General features: G+C 43.5%; 1 protein-coding gene across 1 annotated transcript in view; it reads left to right on the forward strand.

Moving 5' to 3' along the window:
- The window catches only part of LOC101993063 (serine/threonine-protein kinase TNNI3K), a 218,983-nt gene that overhangs the window by 52,682 nt on the left and 148,304 nt on the right, over positions 1-17,997 (forward strand). Inside the window, exons 6-11 of the mRNA XM_005357460.2 lie at positions 1,236-1,334; positions 4,529-4,667; positions 9,928-10,072; positions 10,149-10,253; positions 16,620-16,714; positions 17,337-17,486. Of these exons, the coding sequence (XP_005357517.1) occupies positions 1,236-1,334; positions 4,529-4,667; positions 9,928-10,072; positions 10,149-10,253; positions 16,620-16,714; positions 17,337-17,486 (733 nt within the window). The remainder of the gene's footprint in view (positions 1-1,235; positions 1,335-4,528; positions 4,668-9,927; positions 10,073-10,148; positions 10,254-16,619; positions 16,715-17,336; positions 17,487-17,997) is intronic.

Genomic DNA, 17,997 nt, shown 5'->3' on the forward strand with positions numbered 1-17,997 from the left:
TATATATAAGGCCAGTCTCTGGTGAAAAGACCTGGAATAATCTTCAGGCTTGGCATAAAATACAGTAGAACAGGGTACTCAAAATCAAGCTACTTGGGGACATCAAGAAATGACAGAGAAAATGGAGATGCAATGAAAGGCAAAGTCCTTCTCTCTTTCTGTTTACCTGTGAGGAAGTAATAAGGTTGTAAAAATCCTTTCTTCCTTCTTTGTGTTGTGGGTAACAGTTACCACCCTCTCATAATAGCCCAGAAAAGATTCACATGTGATAGGTACTGTTGCGTCAATGTGGCCAAATACACAAGCATAAAAGGAAAACACGTGAAAGCAGCAGCAAAAGGAAAACATAAAGAAAGTCAAGGTGGCTTGTTGTTCCCTTGAGATCTTGTTTCCCAAGGGTCCAATCTATGCCTTTTAAAAGTCCACATGAGTGGGCAGGACCTCATGGATGCCAGAGGAAGAGAAAGAGTACTGTCCACCCATCACGAGCTAGGAAGAAAGCAAGACAGAAAATGATCAAGGGGTAATATAACTCCAAGAACCTGCCCCCATCTCTTCATTCATCCCAACCTCCCAGATTACAAATCCTCCCCAAACAGTACACCTTCTGGGGACCAGCTTTGTAATCATGAGTCCAAGCAGGGCATTTGTGTTCAGACCATAGCACAGCAGAATCTGCAAAATAAACCTATCCTAGAGAAGCAGAGAAGATCCAGTTTCAACCACGCAGACTGCAATGAAGAGAAAGAAACTGAAGAGACTCGAGAAGAGGTGGTATGGGAGTTTGGATGGGGTACAAAGCTCTGCAGTCAGGAAGGAAGTTCTGACTGACGACAATAGAGAGAGAGTGTTGGGAGACATGTTCAGAAGGATGCCATCAGGGCTTGCATGGTGGGTCAACAAATAGGGTCACTCGCAGCTAAGCCTGACAACCTCAATTTCATCCCTGGGACCCACATTGTAGAAGGTGTCCTCTGACCTGCACATGACACGTATGAACACAGAAACACACATATGTACAGGAAATAAACAAGTAATACTATTAGACTCAGGGGGGCCTTAATTATCATATGAGTTTGTCTCCTAGGCAAAGGCATGCGGGAGAGGAGATAGAAGAAAGCTGTGTGTCAGAATGGACGTCTTGACTGGGACCTGTGCATGGTTACTAACAAACAAAGCTCAGACCTTTGGCTGGCCTGGAAGAGGTCCCTAACACGTACCTCTTTCTCATCTAGGCTGCAGAAGTGTTGTTAGAACATGGAGCCAATGTCAATGTTCAAGATGCTGTCTTCTTCACGCCCCTGCATATCTCAGCCTACTACGGGCATGAGCAGGTAGGTCTAAACTGTGAGCTACAGCGACTGGTGGGCTGCTGCAGAGCCTGCTTCAATGCAAGGGTGTGTAAAGGTGTAAGGTGTCCTTTGGGGCTTCCTCGTAGCTCAGTGATAGATAGAGGCTTTGTCTCATATGCTCAGAGTCCTGGGCTTGCCCCCCAGTATTGCCCGGGTAATTGATACAATATTCTCACCAGCTCCATGTGTAGGAGCTTGTAGACCCACAGAAACATTCCAATGCCTTGCCTTTCACTGTCACTGCCTTACTGCAGGAAGGAAACACTAGAGTATGCATTATGGTTTGCAGAAATGGGAATTGGGCAGCCTGAATTTGGGGGAAAACATTTTCCAGTTTTATGGCTGTCTGTAGTCTATATAGTGCCTCTGATATTCATTTCTTAATGGAAAACGTATTTATGATCTGGATTTCCTAGGGATGCCTTTACACAGAAATCGAGTTCCTTGGGAGACACACAGTAAATACCCCTGTTGAGATACCAATAGAGCAGGCACAAGGCGTATCACAAAGGCCCTTCCAGCACCTCTCTGAAACAGTTGTCTTTCAGAAGCGGACTCCTCTTTTCCCCTCTCAGGGGATGTTAGGGGCTGAAAAACTCCCTCCCGGAACCCGTGCATGCTCCGGCTCTGCGCCTGTGACTTGCCTTAAAAGGAACTGGAGTTTGTGAGCGGCTTTAAAATTTTCAGGAGCTTGTCCCAGGCTTACTGTCAGGCCAGATGGTTCTCCAGCGTCTGTCTGTATGAGTGGGGAGGAAATGAGCGTCAGCCTGTGGACAAGGAAGTGGCCCGAGAGACCCAAGTCTCAAGGGGAAGAGTTGAGAATGCCAGGCCCTTCCAGGAGCCTTGCAAATAAGAACCTGAAGCTATCGGGGAGCATAGCTCTTAAGAAATATTTCCTATTGTGGGTGTCATTTGCCCCCAGTTACGAAAGCAACATCCAAAGCCCAGCAGGGCAGGTTACATTCCAGTCCCAGAGCAGCTTAGAACGGAAGAGCTGGATGGTGCATCCCCCAGCCACGTACCTTCCCCGCCAGGCCACAGCCTGTGTCTCTGGGAACCCGTGCAGAAGTTTATCAAACCAGGCAATTTAATTAAACAGTGAAGTCAGATTTCAAAGCCATGTTTTCTGACTCCGAAGTCTGTTGATTTCCCACCTCCGCCAGTGAAAGACAAGCAGTTCCTGTGCTAATTTCAAACACTACCCCTTAGCTAGTCTGGGGGGAAAAAGCTGAAAGGAACTCAGAAACACAAAAGTAAGGAGATAAGCAAATAAAACTGCCCTTCAGATGTGTAATCTTTATCTTCCTGTGGACTCTTCCACGGCTATCTCATCACAGCGCTCCCTGTGGAGTCCGTCCTCCTCCTGTGAGGTTCTGGTCACCACACCTTTGTGACCCTGCTAGCTGGCATATGCTTGCACACCCTTGAGACCGTGAAGCCATGGCCCACATATCATGAAACATGGCAGTCCATCCATGTCCTACTCAGAATGTACCCAGGTCCACAGTACCGTGCAGGCTCCAAAAGTCAGACGCTGGGAAAACCCCACATCCTGGATCTAGGCAAGAGCAGGCTGTGTAGTGCGCATGCTCTTTGTGGAGTCATCAACTTTGCTATTAACCTCATCACCCAGAGGAGAGATAAAGAGCCACTGTACATAGTGAAGAGCTAAATTTGTTTACTTTTCCTAAAAATACGGTCACCGCCATATGAATTATGCTAAAATGTGGATGGCCCTTTTATGATAAGGGACTCACTTTCTGAGTGTAGGCAGCGTACCAGCGATTTACAGAAACTGTTGTTCATTTGCGAAAATACGCTGACACGGAGAGTGGCAAATTCAGCCTACGAGCCTGCCTGGTGCACCCTGGTCCTTGTCTTTTGTCTATTCACTTAATTTTAAGTGGAGCGATAGGTGCTCATAGCAAGAGCAGTATTTCCTGCGTACGGAATAACAGCACTTAATAGACAATTGACTTCCCGGGGAGCTTAAGCTGTTATGAAGTCACCGTGATGGCAGGAGTGGGAAGATCTGCTTAGGTAGCAAGGTTCTGATGGTCGAGAAGCATGTGTAGATCTTCCCATTAGCCGAAAAAAGGATACAAATGCACACATTTCTAGGGTGTGTTGCCATTTCTCTGAAGAGATGCTTAGGGCTAAGCCCTGTTCTGCATGCCTGATAAGTACTAAATTTCTTTATCCTCAGAGCAGCTCGAAGAGATAGAGAACTACTGTTCCCATTTTAACAGCAAAGAAACTGAGGTCTCTAAAGATTAGCTCACTAGGTCACAGTGGCATCACTAAGATGTATGAGTTGGGCCTCCAAGTCCCTGCTTTTGGCTGGTACACTTAAGAGAAAGGTCTTTCCCCATCCGCCAACAGATGATGCTTTCTGGAGAACTGCTATTAAGAGTCTATTGTTTACTGTTTGGCTATTTGTCGGCCACTGTGCTTGGCCCATTAAATATATCATCACCTCTGGTGCTCATAGCAACCTGGGAGTTAAGTCTGCCGTGATTTCCACTTGCCTGGGTTCCAATCATAATGTTGGAAACATCAGGCGGTGATTACCTAACTACTCAGTGCCTACGTAGGTCAGACAGATTCCTGCTACCCACCCTGTCCCCTGGATCTTAACTTCTTGTCAGTGTGTGACACTCTGCTGGGTGGTTTGAAGTGTCAGCTTCGCACACTGTAGAGCCAACTGGGAAGAGCACCTCAATGGGGGATCGTCTATTAAAAGACGGCCTGTGGCCCTGTCTAGGGAAGATTGTCTTAATTGTTAATTGAGATGTGAAATTGCCACCGTGGGTGGCACTATTCTCTAGAGAGGAATCTCAGAATGAAATTGCTTTACTTTTGGACTTTTTTCAGTGATAAACTCTACTGTTTTTGACTCATTGGGCTTGGGGTAAAGGTAGACGAAGAGATATCATAGCCATTTCAGACACTGAATGTTCTGCATTGAGTTTCCTGGTGTTGGAGGGCAGGTTAAGACAGAGTTTAGAGTATCACAGGCTAGCCAAGAACTCACTCTGCAGCTAAGGATGGCCTTAAATTCTCATTCCTTTTGCCTCTACCTTCCTATGCCCCAACTGCTGAGCTTACAGGTGTGTGACCAAAGGAACGTATGATTTTTTTTTCCCAAACTAATTTCAAATGGTGGACTCTTTTAGGTAACCAGTGTCCTTTTGAAGTTTGGCGCTGACGTCAATGTAAGTGGAGAAGTTGGAGACAGGCCCCTGCACCTGGCCTCTGCCAAAGGGTTCTTCAACATTGTGAAACTCCTGACAGAAGAGGGGAGCAGGGCAGATGGTAAGGCTTTGTTTCCCCACTCCAGGTCATGTCTGCTGCATCTTTCCCTTGCTCTCCGTGGGAGAAGCATGGACATGAGTGCTCATGCAGATGTGTGCTAACATGTTCCACGTGTCATAATTCATTTTTAAAAGTTTATTTGTTAAAATCAAATGAGAATATTTCTTTGTAACCTTCAACTAGTTTCGCTCACACTCAGAACCCTGATGTTAGGAAGGAATGTTCCAGACAGATTGATCCTATCAACTCTTATTCACTGATATTTTCCTTCAGTTGAGCTATAATTTTAACAGATAGAAAATTCAGTATGTTTTGAGCCATTAGCTCCAAAGGTAACTCATCTTCTAAGCTCTCCTGAGCCAGATCCCTTTATCTCTTCTTCTTTTTTTTTTTTGTTTTTTGTTTTGTTTTTCGAGACAGGGTTTCTCTGTAGCTTTGGTTCCTGTCCTGGAACTAGCTCTTGTAGACCAGGCTGGCCTCGAACTCACAGAGATCCGCCTGCCTCTGCCTCCCGAGTGCTGGGATTAAAGGCATGCGCCACCACCGCCCGGCCCTTTATCTCTTCTTAAACTCCACAAAAAAATGTTCTATTCCAAGCTTATTCTTTTTAATTTTCTGTGTGTTGTATGTGTGCGGTGTATGTATGAAGTGTATGACTATGTGTGTGTTCATGTCCTCACGGTCACTTGTAGATACTAGGAACACATTTCGTATCCTGTTCTATTACTCTCATGTAGTCCCTTGCTATAAGGTCTCTCTATGAACCTAGAACACAAGGTTAGGAGCCAGAACACACCAGCAATCCTCTGGCTTCTGCTACCAAAGGCAGTGGGGTTACAGGTACTCCTGAGTAACACCAAGTTTGTTTTTTTAACATGGATCCTGGGATTTGAACTCAGGTCCTCATGCTTGCTCAGTAAGTGTTTTCACTCTGTGAGTCATCCCCCAGCTCCAAGCTTTGCTTACTAGGGTAATCTCAACGTTTATCCGCATCACTGCAGCAAGCAGAGCCTTATCTTTCCAGCTGCAGAAGACTCCAAATGTGCTACCATTTGCACATCCAACTTCCTCCGGCCTGCAGTTTAACATTTGTGCCACCTTGCTGTTATGTTGGTTAGCAGAGGCATTTATCTCTCTTGCATGCATACATAGGTGTAGGATTGCTGAATGCAAAGGTATGCATATACTGAACTGTTAAAAGATTTCTGTGCTGTCTCCCAAGATATAGCCACATATTCCATTTCCTCCTGACAGCCTGCCCAACAAGTGACATTCCATCGCTATACTGAGAGCTGATAGGGATACAATCCTAGGGTCATCAGTTTTATGGGGTTTTTATAATTTCTAAAATTATTAAATAAATATTGGAAAGTTGATTGAAACGAGCATTAAAGAAGATCCCCTTCTAGACTTTTATTTTTCACAAATTCACTAAGAGCCACATCTGGCCATAAATTTCTCTCAGTCATATCCAACCTCCTCCCCCCGGCCCCCTAGAGATCTAATTAAATGCCCATCAGTGTGAGCTCTTGGCCTTTGCAGCCAGAATGACGCACAGTTCCAAAAGGACACAGTTGTCAGGCACATAGAGCTGCCAGCTCCATGGGTCCAAAATTCAAATTGGTAATCACTTCCTGAAACTGATCAGTGTTCCATCCAGTGGTGAGGAAGTCCAGTGACTCGCTGACTGCAACGGGGGTGCAGCGACTTGCAGTTCCTGTCAGAATCGACCGCTTCATTTTGGAGTTGAGCGACCCCTTTTGCATTGTTTTCTGCGGGCCTTTATGTAACAACTCGGGCATCTACATGAGAGGATCATCACAAACAGCGTGAGCCGTCAGGACAAAAGCAAGGTGTGGACCTCATTTAAGCGGTCCTGGGCAGTTATTCATTCTCCCAGCGTAGATGAGCCGAGGTGCAGCTGCGGGGAGCTCTGCAACATCGTTACGTTTTCGGAACTCTTCCGTGGGATCAGGTACATCCCTCCCCGTCTTACTATCCACCCCAAGCTCAGCTCTTTGTTCTCCTGGGCAACTCCAAAGCCCGGCAGTGTCAAATGAGAGCCATCTGTGATCAGCACGTCTCCAGGATCAAAAGACTCTTCAGCAAAAGGCACCGAAAGCTGCGCAGCCCCACACTCCCTCGAACACCTCAACTGCACCGTATTATTTCTAGCATTTTCTTTCTGACACACGCAAGTACCACCTTCTTCCTACTCAGGCTTCTAAAATAAAAAAAAAAAACCAGCATGGCTCAGACGTTTAAGTATTCTTATTTTCCTTCTAGTACACTTGATAGTAAGCCCGCTTTGCACTCCAGTGATTGCAGCAAACAGTACACCGTGCTCGTGAGATGGAAGGCATGAGACTCACCATCAGTGAACTCACCTTTTCAGAAATGGAGTTGGCCCTCAAGATGATTTACTTAAACTCTGACTTTTCTCATAGTAAATGGACATATGAGCAAGATTAAATAGATGTCCCCCCAAAAGAACAAATTGCTGTCTAGTATTTACAGTTTGTTTCCATGGAAACGGAATGCCATAAATGAGAATATAGTCAGGTTACAATATTGCCCAAAATGTACTTCAGAAGGCAGTCTCATTAGCTCACTCTATTTAAGAGGCTGGCCTATTCAGTCAGGTGTTTTCAAGTCTTGGGGTTGCTCTAGTATGTTTTTTGGGGCAAGGAGAAAGAAAAAAAAAACCAGAAATCCTCATGGAATGATGTTGAAATACTGAAACAGTCCTTAAAATTTATCTTTTCTTGAAAGATGAAAATGGGAGCTTTTTAATTTTACATTCATTAATATTTTCTAACTCACTGTTAAATACTTAAGTTCCTTAATATAAGACCCTCCTTTAGTGTGCCACAGGCTACTGCAGAACTCTTTACAAATCTCTCAAGATGGGGCTGGAGAGAAGGCTCAGTTATGGAAAGCAAACAATGCTCACTCAGGATGTGAGGTCAACTGCCAGCAGCTGCGTCAAATGGCTCCCATTCTTCTTTAGATTCTTCAGTAGAGACTCAGGAACCCTTGGGGGAGGCTCCTGATGCTCTGGGTTCCAGAACAGACTCGTGCCATTTACTTTGCCTGGATTCTCACAGAACATAGACCAAAAAAAAAATCAAATGATTTATAGAGAAGCAGATAATCAAAAGAACCAGGATGTTCTGAAGGACGGATGTTCTCCTGGGGGACAGTGTGTTCTGACGGCCAGGTGTTCTCCTGAGGCATGGGTGTTCTGAGGGACAGGTGTTCTGAGGGAGGGGTGTTCTGAGGGACGGATGTTCACCTGAGGGACGGGTGTTCTTCTGAGGGATGGGTGTCCTGAGGGACGGGTGTTCTGAGGGACGGGTGTTCTGAGGGATGGGTGTCCTGAGGGTCGGGTGTTCTGAGGGACGGGTGTTCTGAGGGATGGGTGTTCTGAGGGATGGGTGTTCTGAGGGACGGGTGTTCTGAGGGATGGGTGTTCTGAGGGATGGGTGTTCTGAGGGATGCGTGTTCTCCTGAGGCATGGGTGTTCTTCTGAGGGATGGGTGTCCTGAGGGATGGGTGTTCTGAGGAACGGGTGTTCTGAGGGATGGGTGTTCTGAGGGATGGGTGTTCTGAGGGATGGGTGTTCTGAGGGACGGGTGTTCTGAGGGTCGGGTGTTCTGAGGGACAGGTGTTCTGAGGGATGGGTGTTCTGAGGGACAGGTGTTCTGAGGGATGGGTGTTCTGAGGGACGGGTGTTCTGAGGGATGGGTGTTCTGAGGGATGCATGTTCTCCTGAGCCATTCCTTGCAGTCTTTGCAGGACACAGCTAAAGCTTCTTTGTTTGCCTAAGACCTTGCAGGACAATCAAACAGAGAGGCTGTCAGCAGCTTCAGCAGATAGAAGGCAAATCTGCATTCAAAATCCGCATCCATTAAGTGCTACATGATGATATGTCAGCAGTCAAAATAAGCTACACACACTTTTGAGTCACTGTGATCTTCCATCATGTTCCCTTGAGATTCTTCATCATCTAAAAACATTCTTTGTATTTCTTCTGCTTATATAAAGCCATCAAACAATAAGAGAATTTGGACAAAAAAATCACACACACACACACACACACACACAAAACAAATGTGTCTAGAACAGATGATCCCACTATTTTTTCTTCAGATATTGCATTAAAGTCAGATCTAGAATTGAGCTGTTTGATGTTTGGTTTTTATTAAGCCTGTCTTGCAACAAACCTTAATGCTATTTGAAGATATATACTATGTGTTTATAGTTTATTAGTTTTAACAAAAAATTATAAGAGAAATTAGGATGGAATGATATTCATTAAATGTGTGTGTGCACAAAATGTATAACATCAAATGTTTTACAAACATTCATTGATGTTTTTTGTTTGGTTCCAATAACAGTTCTGTTATAGTCATGATGGCTGATAAGACATGTGTACTTTAACGCTGATACAGTGATGGACCTGTAGTGACCGTTTAAGGATAAAAATGCAGTTGAGTTTTCCCAAGTATCCCAAACTAATCAATGTTGATTTAGGCATGAAAGGAATATATTAAAGGCTGCTACCTGGTTAGTTTGCATCATAAACTAGATACAACCTAGAGACACCTAGAAAGAAAGAACCTCCGTAGGAAAATGGGCATTATCAGACTCACCTCTGGCCATGACAGCGAGAGACTGTCTTGACTGATGATTGATGTCGGATCTTCAATTTAAATGTTTAAATTATACTAACCTATGCGTGGAGGCACAAGCTACAGCTCCTGTGAGGAGGCCAGATTATGACTTACAGGTGCCAATCTTGTCTGTCAACCACATGGGGCATGGACATAGAACTGAGGTTGACAGGCTTAGCGGCAAAAGCCTTTATGCAATGAGTCATCTCAACAGCCCAGGACTTTTAGAGTTTAAGATCCGTCAGAGGAGAAAGGGGGTCAGTTGGAAAGGATACTTACAGGAATATGGCCAATCGGTGCTTTGAGTGCTTTTTGGTTTCTTCACTGCAAGACAAATTTGATTAGCTATATTCCATAGAATTTATGAAACACTAAAGGAAAGCCTATTTGACGTGGTAATAGGCAATAGAATAGAATTATAACGTTTTTAATTGGTTGCACTTAATTTCCTCTATTATAAACAGTAATTGGCAATTTCCAAGAGTTGTCTTGGGCACTTAGGCAAAACACATGGCACTGAGCATACAATGGGTGAGAAAGAATGGATTCCAGATGACGTATCTGTGCTTTCTCGCCACTGGCAGTGAATGCTCAGGACAATGAGGACCATGTCCCTCTGCACTTCTGTTCTCGCTTTGGACACCGCGACATCGTCAACTACTTGCTCCAAAGTGACGTGGAGGTTCAGCCTCACGTGGCCAACATCTACGGCGACACTCCTTTGCACCTGTGAGTATGACTTAGCATTTATCAATCCAATTCGTGCCCTCTTACCAGAACATCAAAATATTCTCTTCCCGTCCAGGGCATGCTACAGTGGAAACTTTGAAGTTGCAAAGGAAATCATCCAAGTAACAGGAACGGAAAGTCTGGCGAAGGAAAACATCTTCAGTGAGACAGCTTTTCACAGGTGAGGAATGTGTCTGTGCACCAGCCCCTGAGCGTGGCTGACGCCATGCAGCACACAAAGCCATGTACACAAAGCTGTAACAAATAGCGGCAGATGCTGCTGGCAGTAAGTGAGCGTAGGCACAGGACAAGAGACCTGGTTGCAGGGATGCAGGAAGAAAAGGTGGGGGGCAGACGCTGCCATCAGTACAGCAGATGGGGCTGGAGTCAGATGCTGCATTTCCAACTGGAGCCACAGCGACAGGGGCTGATGTTGCCAAGGCAACAGGCCCATCAACATCTGGAAGCATATTGCTCCTCACTCTGTGAAAAGCTGCTAAAAAAAGGGGCTGTATCCATAATCCTCCTCCGACAAGAATCTCATTACTAGGCTTCATCAGCATCAAATATGACATTTTCTCCCTCACTTTCTTAAACCTTATGTGCAAATGTGCCTACCCAAGATATCCATCTGTCAGCTGCTAAAAGCCTAGACAGGATGGTGTTGAGATACCTAAGATGTAGCTCTTTTCTTGGAACCCTTAAAGGATCTTGCCAGTGTGCTTAGGAAAACACCCTGCAGGATCAACTGGGATTGGGAAAGATGCACACAAACTCAAGAAACGAATGAAGCAAGAGGCTGCTGGTAACTCAGAGACACAGCAGCTTCCGAGCCATCCAGGAGGAATATGGGTGCTTCGCAACACTTGGAGCCCCGAAGGGCTGTCATTTTACTATAAAAAAGTGATGCTTTGAATTTGATAAACCTTGAATAGAAAGAGAATTTACTTAAACATTATGTATTTCTCAGCTAATTTGCAACCTCTTAAAACGGTATCCCAGACTCTGTTGTCCTCATATTGTTTGATTTGTGCTGGCAAATAACAGAAAGGAATAAAATCCATTAATTCTAAAGCAGCATTAACCTTGAGCTTCTGTCTCAGGCATCAACCCTTCAAATATAACATGAAGTCGAGGATTTGTTTCCCTTTCACAACCAAACGTTTGCAAAGAAAAGCTACCACTTAGGAAGGAAGCGGTGATTCCACACCAAGTTATTGTGTCCATTTTCTCATTTCGTTCTCATAAACTCTTCTAGAGCTGAAAAAAAATCTAAGTTTCTATTAATTACTCTTCCTGGGTGAAATAAACCCATGGGTGGGGAGGGGGGGCTAAGAAGGGAAGGTTCTAGTTTGTATCACAGTTTGAGGTGAAACTGTCCATCATAGTGTAAAGGCATGATGACTGGAGAGAGAGGGGAAGCTGCGTGCCTTGCATCCACAGCCAGGAAGCAGGGGTGAGTGCTGCTACTCAGCTGGCTCCTCCTTTCCCTCTCTGTATTCAGTCAAGGACCCTAGCCATGGAATAATGACACCTACAGTCAGGAGAGGTCTAAACTGTATCTCTGTGAAAGTCTACACAGACACATGCAAAGGTGTGCTTTGCTAATGGCTCGAGAGTTAATTAATGCAATCAGTCAACAGTATACATTAACCATGATAGAATGTGTGTGTCCATATATGTATGTATAATATGTATGAACACATACATAGATATATAGGTGTGTTAGTATAAACACACACATGTGAATGCATGAATATATCATTTTAACATGCCATGTCTTGTAACTAGTTACTTTAAAAGGACTGATAAAGAACTTGGACAATGAACTATGACCTATGGAATGTTGCTGGCACTATTTATGATGTAAACAGTTGAAACTGATATGATACATTAAAAAAGATGATGATGATTTATTTACCAAGTCACCCAAGGAAGTACTACAAACCTACTCTTGGCCTGGAATAGGAACAGTACCACCACAGGATCCTTTATCTCCTTAAAGGAGCCCTGTTGAGAGATGAAAAGGAGTCAGAAGCTTATCCACCACCAGGCCCAATGTCATGCGTTCCATCCTACTGAAAAGAAGAAGCCTAGCAGACAGTTATCCCTGCCTTTGTTTCATGAAAAGGCATCACACAAGGGGAAAGGATTTAGCTGTCCAATGCAGGGACAGTTTAATTAAGAATGACTTCCTCAAGGCCATGCAGGAAGAGGAAGGAGTGAGACCCAGGGAATTGCTGAACGGAGTGCCTGTCCCCTTCCTCCAGCCATGGTTAGATGTAGTTGTTCCCTGTGCTGGATGAGAAAACCTAGCTACCCAGGGTTTGGGAGGATGGCAACAGTCATCATGTTATGTGAAGGAAAACTACAGGAAAGAGGATATTTCTAGTTAAAAACAAGACAATTATTGTTAATAGTTGTCACGCTTAATCTTTATTTCTATCTTGACTGGCTAGATGCAAAATTACCTCGGGATATGGGCATATTTCTGGAAGCATGTAACTGGGGGAAGGGAAGACCCATCTTAAATGCGAGTGGAACCTTCCCAATCTAAATAAAACACACTAAAGACGTGAAGTGAGCTGAGCACCAGCCTGGGATCCCTCTCTTTTCTGAGCAGCTCTGGCTGCTCAGCCACCAGGCACTCCTGCATCCTTCCCTGCAAAACCGACTGTTCCCTCTTTAAGTGGGAGCCAAGGGAGCCCTCCCTCCTCTATTACTCCTGCCCCAGCAATAAGACAACTATCAAAGCACAATGTGTTTACCTCACACAAACTCTTCCTCCATGCACCTCAACTTTCACAGTAATCACTGAAAGTCAAAATTCCAGCTAAGTAGTTCAGCAGGTGTATTGCAAAATTTATCTATAAAAATTTAATTCCTGAGATTCATCTGTTGAAAATTCTCAGCTTAGATCGATACCCCATTTTTTTTAATTGGATCATTTAATTTGCTGATGTCTGGTTTCTTGAGTTCTTTATTTGTTTTGAAAATCATCCCTCTGTCAGATGTGAAGTTGGTGAAAAATCTGTGGGCTGCCACTCTGTCAACAGTATCCTTTGCCTTACGGAAGTTTTTAAGTTTCATGAGGTCTCATTTATTAATTGTTGATCTTAGTGTCTGCACTATTGGTATTCTCTTCAGGATGTTGTCTCCTGTGCCCATGGATTCAAAGCAATTACTTCCTGCTTTCTCTTCAGATTCAGTGTATCTGATGTTATGTTGAGGTCTTTGATCCACTTGGACTTGAGTTTTGTGCAGGGTGATAGAGATGGATCGATTTGTATTCTTCTACATGCCAACAGTCAGTTAGACCAGCATCATTTGTTGAAGATGGCTTCTTTTCTGTTCATTGTCTATTTCTGGCTTTGTTCCAAAAAATCAGGTGTCCATAGATGTGTGGAATTTTGTCTGATCTTCGATTAAATTTTATTGATCAATGTGTCTTTTTATGTCAGTACAATACAGTTTTTATTGCTACAGCTCTGTAGTAAAACTTGAAGTCAGGGATGATGATATCTCCAGAAATTCTTTTACTGTAGAGGATTGCGTTTAGATAGCCTGGAAATTTCTGGGGTTTTTTTCATATGAAGTTAAATATTGTTATTTCAAGATCTCTAAAGAATTTTATTGGAATTTTGATGGGGATTGCATTGAATCTATAGACTGCTTTTGGTAGGATGGCCATTTTTACTATGTCAATCCTACTGGTGGATGATCTAAAAAAACGTTTTCATTTTCTGATATCTTCTTCAAAGATTTGAAGTTCTTATCATACATGACTTTTACTTGCTTGGTCAGGGTTTCCCTAAGACACTTTATATTATTTGTGGTTATTGTGAAGGGTGTTGTCTCCCTGATTTCTTCTCAACTCATTTGTCATTAGTATATAAGGGGGATACTTTTTTTTTTCAGTTGATCTTATATCCAGCCATGTTGCTAAAGGTGTTTATCAGCTGTAGGTGCTCCCCAGTAGAATTTTTGGTGATAATTATGTATAATATCTTACCATCTGTTAATAATGACACTTTGACTTCTTCCTTTCCAATTTGTATCCCATTGATCGCCTTCAGTTGTCTTATTACACTAACTAGAACTTCAAGTACTATCTTGGGTAGATATGGAGAGAGTAGACAGCCTTGTCTTGTTCCTGACTTTAGTGGAATTGCTTTCAGCTTCTCTCCTTTTAATTTGATTTGAAATCAGTATGACAGTTTCTCAGAAAATTGAGGATCTATCTACCTCGAGACCCAGCTGTACCACTCCTAGGCATGTACCCAAAGAACGGTCCATCTTTTCAATAGGACACGTACTCAACTGTGTTCATAGGAACTTGATTCATAATAGCTAAAAACTGAAAACAACTTAGATGCCTCTCATCAAAAGAATGGATAAAGGAAATGTGATATATTTACATAATGGAGTATTATTCTGCTGTTAAAACCATGACATCATGAAATTTTCCGTGAATATACGGAACTAGAAAAAATTATCCTGAGTGAGGTAACCTAGACCCAGAAAGACAAACATCGTATGTACTCACTAATGAATGGGTATTAGGTGTAAAATAAAAGATAATCACATGGTCCAAGGGCCCCTAAAAGCTAAGTAACAGGAAGGCTTAAAGGGGAATCCAAGGATCTCCCTGGACAGGGGAAATAGAATAGATTTTGTGGGTGAACTGGAAGCAGGTAGGGTTTGAAACAGCAGGAATCAAGTGATGGGGAGAAAATACTGAGAGAAATTCCTGGAATCTTGAGGTATTTCAGGGGCAAGGAGGAGACCTAGTGCGATGGAAACTCCACAGGATCTGCAGAGTAACTCTAGTCAAGACTTAGTGCAATGGAAACTCCACAGGATCTGCAGAGTAACTCTAGTCAAGACCTAGTGCAATGGAAACTCCACAGAGTCTGCAGAGTAACTCTAGTCAAGACCCCTAGTAACGGGGGAACACAGAGCCTGAATGGGCCATCTTCTGAAACCAAACAAGGCCTCAAGTGGAGTTATTGGGACACCAAACCAGCCACAAGATCTTCAACCTGCGGTTTGTCCTGCCTGTAGAGTGTTCTGTGACCTGAGCCTTGAGAACCATCATCAAAGATACCAGAGAGTCTTCATCCAGCAGCTGTTGGGAACAGATGCAGAGCCCCACAGCTAAACACTAGGTGGCGCTCCAGGAGTTCTGCAGAGGAGGGGGGGGGGGAAGAAGGATCAGAGGAGCCCTTGGGGTCAGGGGCACCACAAGAAAAGGTTTCACAAGAATTAACTGAGCAGAAATCATGGAGGCTCCAGAGGTGAGGGAGCCTGTAGGGGTTTGACCTATGTCCTCCGCATATGTTATAACTATGTAGCTTAGTGTTTTTGTGGGATTACTAACAGTGGGATCAGGGCTCTAACTCTTTTGTCTGCTTTTCCCCCTACTGGGTTGTCTGATCCAGTCTTGATATGACTGAAAGGCCTGCTCTTTTCTGAGGAGAGATGGAGTTGGGGAAGGTCTGAGGGAAAGGGGAGCCGAGGGTAAGAGACTTCAGTGAGGGGAGGAAGGCAAGAGAGGGAAACTATGGTTGGGATGTAATAAATGAGAAAAAAATAAAAAAACTTAACTCCTTTAGGTCCTTAAATATGTCAGTGTTCTCTCCAGCTGGAAAGAAATGATCATGATTGTGTTCCAAAGTTTGTATTATGACACCATAGTGTGGATTCATTTGAAATCCGAGCAGCAAGAGACTAATGGAGAGGGAAAAATGGAAACTCAAGCTCAGTGGTCAGAGCACATTCCAAGCTAGTGTGTGGAGGAGCTCCCTAGAACAGTAACAACCTGGAGCACTTGCTCGCTCGTGTCAGAGCCCTTGAGAGATACACAATCATTTTCCTGGGGGTGAATTTCAGATGCTTGCCTCAGTTTGAGAAAAGTTATCTGGACCTGCCTGGAATATGCACTTGGCTGTCTTGTGAGTATTGCCTAGAGTGAAGGTGAACTGACCACACGGGGAACACTTGACCAAAACTCTAGGAATTTCACACGTTCCTTCATTTTTCTCCAGTTGTTAAGCGGTGTTTACAAGAGTTCTGTCACCTCTTCCCGCCTTTCTTCCATGCCTGTCTCTTTGTCACTTTTCTACACACAGCAGTATCTGGATTGGCCTGGATTAGCCAAGTTTATATAATTTGTTATGCTTCTCGTAATAGCATATAGCACCCTGGGTGACGTATGCTATGGTTCATTTCACACATTCGGATCTACAAGATCTGTGTACTGACAACTTGGGCCTCCTATGCAGATGCTCATTTTAGGTTTCTGGTGGTCAACTTCTCTCTATTTTCCTGTATCCAGACTTCTGCTTCTGTAATCTTTGTCCCAAGTTGCATTTTGCATAAGAATGCCAATCTTATTGGAATTGAGTTCTAAGGATCCTGCTGTACTTCAACTACATCTTGGAAGACAGTATCTCTAAATAGCAGTGCACACAGAAATCCTGGGGATTGGGGCTTCCTCAGGGACACGACTCAGTACGTAAGAACCTTTTGTCTTTCCTTTCTGCAGTGCTTGTACCTATGGCAAGAACATTGACCTGGTCAAATTTCTTCTTGATCAGAATGCTGTGAACATTAACCACCGAGGAAGAGATGGACACACAGGTAAGGCTGTGCCAAGAATATCATGTCTACATAAACCTGTCAGTTATCGAGAACAGTGATGAGCCAAGGGGGAGCAGTATACCGAGAATGGCCAAGTCCCAGGGGCCAAGTTATTGTTATCAATTAGAATCATTTAGAATTAATGGTAAATGCCAATATCAAAAATCAGGTTGAGTGTTTTTTTCAATTCCAGTGTTGGTATAAAAATCTACACACATTCTTTGTACCCTGTGTTCCCTGTATCATGACAGGTTGGTGACATCACTCTGCCTTTGGTGTGGTGCACAAGAAAAATACTGACTGAGCTCTTGATTATTTTTTTATTTTGTAAAGGCAATAATATTTGTTATTAACCACTACTGTAGAAGTATTAATAAAAAATAAAAGCACAATCTGAGCAAATATAGTCAATATAGAAGGTTGCCTTAACTACAATTCCTCTATCACTGAATATATCACTTGTTTTCTCAATAATAAAAATTAACAAAAATAATTTCGCATCACATATCAAGTACGGCTTTATGTTTCTGGAAACGACCCTGTTTGTGGGGATGACTCTTTCGACATTAAAGCACCTTTTTCTTCTTTCTTCGTTCCTTCCTTTTGTTCTTGCCCCTCACAGGACTACACTCTGCTTGCTACCATGGCCACATTCGCCTGGTTCAGTTCCTACTGGATAATGGCGCAGATATGAATCTAGTTGCTTGTGATCCCAGCAGGTCTAGTGGTGAAAAAGATGAGCAAACGTGTTTGATGTGGGCTTATGAAAAAGGTATGTTTTTAATCATCGCATCTCTGCAGTGACACATTGAGCTGTGCATAGATTATGCCAGTGCATCAATAATCCCTTTGCTTACATGACTGAGCCTCCCACTTCCTCTGTAGATTGTGTGCAAAGCTCTGGGGACTTGGATCAAAGAGTCCAACAAACCATTATTAGAGAAAGAAACTCTGGGCTGCAAATGAGCTATTGCATTGACAATGAAAAGAAACAGGTCTGCTGAAATTCTAAGCTCCAGAGAAACAGGATTGAGAGAGGTGACCACAGCAGAGTAGTCTTACAGCTGGTTTCTGAGTTATACACACACACACACACACACACACACACACACACATGTACACATATATGTATGCACTCACACATATCTCTGAAAAATTGGATCCACATCAACATTTCTTCTAGGACACAGAAACCTGAAAAAATGTTGATGTGTATGTGTGTGTGTATGTGTATACATACATACACACACACACACACACACACACACACACACACACACACA

This window comes from Microtus ochrogaster, chromosome 21 (genome assembly GCF_000317375.1).
Source record: "Microtus ochrogaster isolate Prairie Vole_2 chromosome 21, MicOch1.0, whole genome shotgun sequence".
NCBI lineage: Eukaryota > Metazoa > Chordata > Mammalia > Rodentia > Cricetidae > Microtus > Microtus ochrogaster.